The 7571-nt window shown below is 49.9% G+C and overlaps 1 protein-coding gene across 1 annotated transcript in view; it reads right to left on the bottom strand.

The window, feature by feature from the left end:
• Window positions 1-7571, bottom strand: part of HM13 (histocompatibility minor 13) — a 46717-nt gene that overhangs the window by 38974 nt on the left and 172 nt on the right. Inside the window, exon 2 of the mRNA XM_021712354.1 lies at window positions 7300-7484. Within this exon, the coding sequence (XP_021568029.1) occupies window positions 7300-7484 (185 nt within the window). The remainder of the gene's footprint in view (window positions 1-7299; window positions 7485-7571) is intronic.

Here is a 7571-nt window from a genome sequence, read left to right as displayed (position 1 = left end):
GGGGGAGGAGGAGAAAAGTCAGGTATGGTGGCGCGGGCCTGTTGGCCCAGCTACTTGAGAGGCTGAGATGGGAGGATGTCAAGGCTGCAGTGAGCCGGGATCGTGCCACTGTACTCTCCAGACTGGGGACAGAGTGAGACTGTCTCAAAAACACACACACATACACCAACAGGAACTAACCTGCCAAGAGGGAGCAGTCTCAAGCAGGCCCTGGTGTTCCCATGTGGAAGGAGACGGGGCAGGGCAGCAAGCCCATGGAATGAGCACCGGGAGAGGGAGGTGCCGGGAATGGGGAGTCACACTTTTCTTTTTTTTAAAGAGAAGGAGTACTACTATGTGGCCCAGGCTGAATTCAAACCCCTGGGCTCAAGCAATTCTCCCACCTCAACTTTCCAAGTAGCTGGGATTACAGGTGTAAGCCACACCTGGCACAAGGGGACACACACACACACACACACTGCTGGCCAGAGTACAAACCTCCCGGCCTTTCAGGGAAGGTATTTTGACAAGCTGCATTTGATTTTAATTTGCACATGCCCAAAGACACAAAGAGAAGATTCACAGAACAGGAATTACTAATGGCTCTTCATCATAAGAAAAGAGGGTTCACTCTCACTCTTAGCAAGAGCAGCTCAAATTACAGTACACTGAGATTCCATTTTTCATCTCAAGAATGGCAGAATACATGCTTTGGTAACACAGAGTTGGCGAGGCTGTGGGGGAAAGGGGTTGTCTCCCATGCCAGTGACGGGGGGAGTTGGTCTTCCAGGAAAAGCAACTTGGCAATGGATGTCAAAGTCACGAGCGCAAACACATTTCACTTCCCGGAGTTCTTCCTACAGATGTAATTTCTACATGAGGAAGAGGATGCACATGAAGCACAGCCCAGGTATTCACGGCTGTTAACGACGTGCTGGGTGACTGAGGAGAATCATTTGCTCTCTGAACCTCAGTTTACTCATCTGTCAAACAGGCTGATGATCTCTAGCTTCCCTTACCTCAAATGAGGGCCAAGAGCCTTAAACCAAGTGAGATACTGGACGCAAAAGAGCCTGGCGAGCGGTAAGGCACCACGGCCACGTTGAGCGGCTGGGCGTCAGGGAGATGGTCAGTCAACCCCTCCGTGTGCAGGGCAGAGGCGGCTCAGCCCCAGGCTGGCAGGCAGACCCTCCCTCTGGAGCGGCTGGAGGCTGCTCTGCCAGCAGGGGGTGGAGTGGGTGAGGCAGGTTTCCTTCCTCCTCGCTTCCCTCCCAGCCTTTGGTTTCTGCTTTTGGCTGTGGACTTGGGCAAGTCCCTCACTCGCTCTGAACACCTCTACAAATCCAAGACATTCCCCGTGGAGCAGCGTGGGGACAAAAGTAAATGAGACAGTTCCTGATCTTGAAGAGCTCACAGACAGGTGGGCTACAACCTTGACATGTGAAGAGAATGCTACAAGGAACACTTGAGTATTTTATTGAATGAAGTGTTGTCTGATTTATTTATTTATTTTTCAGAAAGCAGGATTTATTGAGAGGACAGAAAAGCTCCCACAGTGGGAGCAGACCTGAAGGGGTTGCCCCATGCTGTCTGATTTAAAAAACAACAACAAAATACTACAATCCAGAGTGACATATGACAGAACTGACACATGTTCTAGTGTCACATGGTATGCAGGCTATGTGGCTGAGAGAGGGTTCTGAGGTCAGAAAGCCCATTCTGACTCCCACATGGAGGAGCCCAGGAATGACTTTTTCTCCCAAGCCTCCATTTCCTCAGCTGTAAATGAGTTGTGAGGATTCTGACTTCTGCACTGGAAATCCTTGGCACTGTGCCTCGAGTTACCCTCCCAATGGTCCACACCACTGTATCATTGTGTAAAGGGACTCCTGAGGAGCTGGCACACACCATTTCTACAGAGATGCAGGGGAGGGTCAGAGACGGCCAGAGCAGATGCCACTTGAGCAAGGTCCTGAGGGTCAAGCACAGGGTCTGGTGGCCTGGTATGCAGTAAGACCTAGATAAATGCTGAGTTTGCTTTCTGTACAAGAAAAGGAAGTGCTTATTTGGCAGAAGGACCTGCGTGTGTAGAGGCCCAGAGCTGGGAATGTACACATGGGACTTCGTGGCTTAACCGACAAACCAGTGCTGCAGCTCATTTCCACATATTCCCTCTAATTCAGCCCAATATCTCAGGTGGGAGGAGGTTTCCTGTTACTCAGTGACAGCCCAAGGCTGGACAGACATCCTGCCACACAGAGGACTCTGGTCTCTATTGTGGGTGACTATTATGACTATCCCATGCTGCAGTGTTGAGTCAGAATGGGAGACCTGAAATTTAACTGACGATAACAGTAATGAGGTTAACATTTACTGAAAACTTTCCATGTGCCAAACACTGTTGTACGTACTTTACATAATTTCATCCTCACAAAAATCCCACAAAGCAGGAACTTTTAAAAGATCCATTTTATCGACGAGGAAGTTGAAGCTTAGAGAAATGAAGTCACTTGCTTAGTGTCACACAGGTGGCAAGTAACAGAGCCAGGATTCAAATTGAGGCAGTCTGGTTCCAACCCAAATTCTTGGCAGCTATCATTCCTATCCGGAAATTTCTATGGAAAAGATGCTCAGGAAGTCTAAGAACTTTCTGAGGAACAGTCCTGAAGGTAACTGAACAGTTAATCTGTGTAGTTACAAAAATAATAAAAGTTGTTAGGAGTCTTTACCAATTTGATTGGAATTTTTAAAAGCAGATGCATGCATGCAAATGCATTAGCTCCTAAAACACAAACATAATTAGAATGGGCAAAAAGTTGACATAATAGCAGAAATAAATTTAGCTTCCAGTGATTTTTCTGAATGTTCAGTTATCAGGACAGAAGCAAAAACAGTAAGAAAGACAGACGCCCAGCTTCAAGCCACTGGCGCGGCTTGAATTCTAGGCTCACTGCTTCCAGGTTGAGCCCAAGAAACAATCTGGAATTCACGGACCACTCTGTCATTCTGTCACTCCAGCTGAGGCCTCAGGGTCTCCTCTCCTTACCACTCCATTCAGCCCCTCAACTCTGCACAACTGTGTTTCCTGAACTAACCTCCTACCCAGATTCCCTGAGCCCTTCTGTCGTCTTCAACACAAGCCTGCACCAGACTCTTTGCCCTTCTCCCTTCTTCCTGTCACCTACCCTGCCACGAGCTCTTTCTAAAGCCTGTGGCTGACTGCATCACACACCTGCTTAAAAAGCTCTGGAGAATGGACTACTCTGCAGCCATTAAACAAGAATTGAGGTCACTGCTGGTGGGAGAGTGAACCTGACACTGCCTCTATGGCAGATCACTTGGTAAAAGCGACCTAAATAAAAACGCACATAGCCTTCAACCCAGCAAAATCAATTTCAAGAAATTTATCGTATAAATACACGGGTAAGCGTGAAATAACAAATGTGTAAGGATATTCACATCAGCAGTTTGTAACAGCAAAAGGTTGAAACAACCCACGTGACCAGTGACGGGTTCTAGATCAGTGGTTCTCAAACTTGAGCATTATCAGAACCACTAGGAGGGCTCTTTAAAACACATATTGCTGGGCCCACCTCAGGCTTCTGATTCAAAACTTGCATTTCTGACAAGTTCTCAGGTGATGCTGATGCTGCTAGTCTGAGACCTACACTTTGGGAACTAGAGGGGTATAGGTGGGACACCATACAGCTGGTTTTTTTTTGAGTCAGAGTCTCACTCTGTCACCCAAGTTGGAGTACAGTGGCATGCTCATGGCCACTGCAGCCTTGACCTGCTGGGCTCAGATCCTTCTGTTTCAGCACTCTAAGTAGGTGGAACTATAGGCACACGCTACCACGCCCAGTTTATTTTTTCATTTATTGTAGAGACGAGGTCTTACCAAGTTGCCCCGGCTGGCTGGTCTCGAACCCCTGAGCTCAGGCAATCCTCTCGCCTTTGCCTTCTAAAGTATTGGGATTACAGGCTTGAGCCACCACGCCCGGCATACATATGGCTGTAAAATAACATGCCCACACCATATGCACTGACATGATCTGACCTCCAAAGTACATTTGGTGAAAAAAGCAAGGTGCAGGCCAGGCATGATGGCTCACACCTATAATCCCAGTATTCTGGGAGGCTGAGGCAGGAAGATCGCTTGAGCCCAGGAGCTCGAGACCAGCATAGGCAACATAGAGACCTTGTCTCTACAAAAAAATAAAAAAATTAGTTGGGTGTGGTGGTGCATGCCTGTAGTCCCAGCTACTCAGGAGCCTGAGGCAGAAAGATCACCTGAGCCCAAGAGGCTGAGGCTGCTGTGAGCTGTGACCATGCCAGGGTGACAGAGTGAGATCTCAGAGGAAAAAAAAAAAAAAGAAAGAAAAAAATCAAGTTGCAAAGCAATATGAAATATGTATTGTATACTCCCATTGCTATAAAAAGTCCACCTATGTATATCTACACAGGCATACATAATATGTGTGTGTATACACAGAAAAAATTCTGGAAGGTTATACACCAAACAGCTAAATGGGTTACTTCCAAGGAGGAGTACTGAGGAGGCTTTTCCTTTCTATGTCAGCCTGGCTTGACTTTTTGTAAGTGTGTAGTATTTTTGAAACTGAAGATTAACTGTTGCATTGCCTGCAGGATTCTGTCCCTCAGAAAGGTGGAGGGCTCACGAAACATCTTCCTAGCACGGCATCTCAGCCCTTCCTGGGCCCACAGCACACTCCTTACCACCTCCGTGGGCACCTGTTGCGGCCCCGGCCTCCTCCTCCTGTGCTGCCCGCTGAACTCTCACCCATCCACATCAAGACAACTGCTGCCCCCTCCAGGAGGCACACTGGAATTCCATCTTGTTGGCAGGTCCCACAAGTGTTTGTCCTTGGTGACTGGGCTCTGTGAGGGCGGGGCTTGGCTTTCTTTGTCCTGGCACTCTTGGTACCCAGCCCGGAGCCTGGCAGAGAGTGGGAGCCCAGTGCTGTTGGCTGAGGAGACTTTTAAACATTCTGATGTACAGCTACTGCTTGGGCCAGATCGCCTCCCTTCAGTGGATGTGTGTTGGCAGAGATGGCCGCTACACTGGGATTGTCCTCAGGAGGCCACCTCTCCCTGACACACTCCTGGGTGCTTCACCTTCTCCCCAGGATTTCCCAATATGCCCTGCCTGTTACGGACACGTTGGGCCCTGGAAGAATTCTGTCTTCACACACCCTGTCTCCCAGTTGGTTTTGGGGTCTGATACTGGTAAGAAGTCAAAACTCCTGGATCCCCCACACAAACCCTTCTCACTCCTTGCCAAGTGACCAGAGAAAAAGACTCCAGGTAGAAAAGGGAGTCACTTGGCCTGTCCTTTCCCCAAGTACAAATGCTACTGGTATGAGTCTTCAGAGGCACCTGTATGAGGAAGAGAGCCCTAGGACTAGGTACACCTGATTCTGCCCTTAAGTGGCACAGTGACATTTCTTTGACCCTCAGTTTCTTTTTCTACATAATGGGAATAGTGACACTGCCTCTGCCTGCCACCGTGGTTGCTGTGAGCATCAAAGGCGGTAAAGATTTTGCAAACTTTAGAGCATTCAGGCCACTGGTGGTGGCAGGCTCTTATTGGTCAGGTCCTGTTACGGTGCTCCAGCCTTACTGCCCTGTAGGAGATGCTTGGGACGAGCACTTTCTTCTCTCCGTACCCTCTGCCCCAACTACATCAGACCTTTATTTCCTGCACTGCTCTGTACCTTCCTGTCTCTGTACCTCTCTCTGCTTACCTGGTTTCTTCTGCTTGGAATGCCCTCTCCTGGCTGAAACTGCACCTCTGTATCAAGACTCAAGCCTACCTCTATCTGACACAAAGCCTCCCTGCCTGGCCCCAGATGGCCACAAGCTTTCTCCAGAAACCCTACAGCACTGCTTGTATTATCATCATCACCCATCTGGTTATTCCTCCTTCATCCGGACTCCTGAACTCCTTGGTGACAGGGCTCTGACCTACTCATCTTTGCAGCCCTCCACCCTGGATGATAGTGGACGTTCAGGAAATACTGTAGCTTGGAAGGTGTTTTCTGAAGAGACTGGTGGCCCATGTGCAGAAGCTGCCAAGGAGAATTACTCAGACAGTTTAGGAACAAGCTGCCCAGCCTTACGCCAAGCTGCTCTTTACCTCCTTTATCTTTTCTATTTCAGGACTACTTTTGATATCAACTGTCTGCCTGGCAGGCATGGTAGAGAGGCTTAAGGGTACCTGAACAATGCTTGGAAGAGAGAGAACAGAAAGGAAAATGGGGTCACACCTGCATCTCTCCCTAAGCCCTGTCTGACTACTCTCCTTTGCGTCTGACCACAGAGAGAGCCAGCAGTGACTTCTCTGATTTTGGGGAAGGAAGGTGGCAGGCTGCAGCCACTGCTCAAGTTGGGTAGTGTTTCAAAAAAACTGAGCTTGAGCAGTTTCAAAAGTGGCAGCTGCTCTGTGGGCCTGCCCTCTTTGGGTAAGACAGCTTCCGCTTAGGTCCATCTCAGGTCTGGGTGGGGGTGGAGCATCAGGGAGCTGCAGATTAAGAGGGTGTGGAGGAAGGGAGAGGGTGCCCGGAAGTGAGAAGTCATTGGTACAGCGGGTTAGAAAGGCTCAATAAAGGCAAGTAGCGAGGGTGGGGAAGAGGAGGGAAAGGGGAGGCCAAAGGTGGAAGCTGTAGGAGTTCTCTTTGGTGTCTAATGGAACAGATGTCAGGAAAGGCTGGTGATGGGGTCTGGCTAAGTCTCACAAGACAGTGGCTTGGTTGCTCTTGAGCCAACAGTGGCTCACTCAGTAAGTAGGCCCAATCTGGTGGAGGGGATGTCTGGGGGGGCGGGTAGAGAGAAAGGCTACTTTGAGGCAGGGTCAGGGGGCTGGGGTGGGAAAAAGATTAGGGGTTAGGACCAGCATCTCGGTTTTGGCTAGGCCAGGTCCAAGGCTGGATGGTAGTGAGGGACAGGAAACCAGCAAAATAAGATAGGTAAAAAAGTTAAGGAGGGTAACCCCCTTAGGTCTCCTCTCAACGTGGGAGCTTTTGTCCTCTTAATAAATCCTGCTTTAAAAAAAAAAAAAGTTAAGGCAACAAGGTGCCGGGTTCTAAGGAGCCGGCTGACTGAAACTGGTTCCAGAAAGTGATGTGAGCAAACTGTCTCTGAGGCTGGTGCAAGAGCCTGATGTGGGAGTTCTGGGGGCGCTCAAAACGTGCCATAGACTCCGGGGACAGGAGTCAAGGTCTGGGGTGGGTCTGGGTGGCAGAAACGGCGCTGGGGTAGGGGCAAGGCAAGGATCCCAATCGGAGATGTCAAGAGATGTACCTTTCTGGATTTCTCGGGACCAGCATCCCATCAGGTACAGGTTGGGGCTGACCCAGAGACCAGGATGGGGCTGTTCCGGCCGTGGCCAACAAGATCAAAGCCATCAGAGCCCGAGTCGCAGGGGGTGAGCGCCGGCTGACAGTGCTCCTGGGCGCGGCATGGTGCACAGACAGCGATGCGTCAGACTTCGGGGGGGGACAGAAACAAGCCCCTGTCGGAGTTAGGCGTCGGCACCAGACTCCGGCCCGGGATGGAGGGAACGGGTAACCGGC

The sequence above is a fragment of the Carlito syrichta genome, unplaced genomic scaffold (assembly GCF_000164805.1).
Source record: "Carlito syrichta isolate Samal-C Ts95f unplaced genomic scaffold, Tarsius_syrichta-2.0.1 Scaffold303207, whole genome shotgun sequence".
Lineage (NCBI taxonomy): Eukaryota > Metazoa > Chordata > Mammalia > Primates > Tarsiidae > Carlito > Carlito syrichta.
The sequence above is the reverse complement of the archived record's forward strand: the minus strand, read 5'-3'. Positions and strand labels throughout refer to the sequence as shown.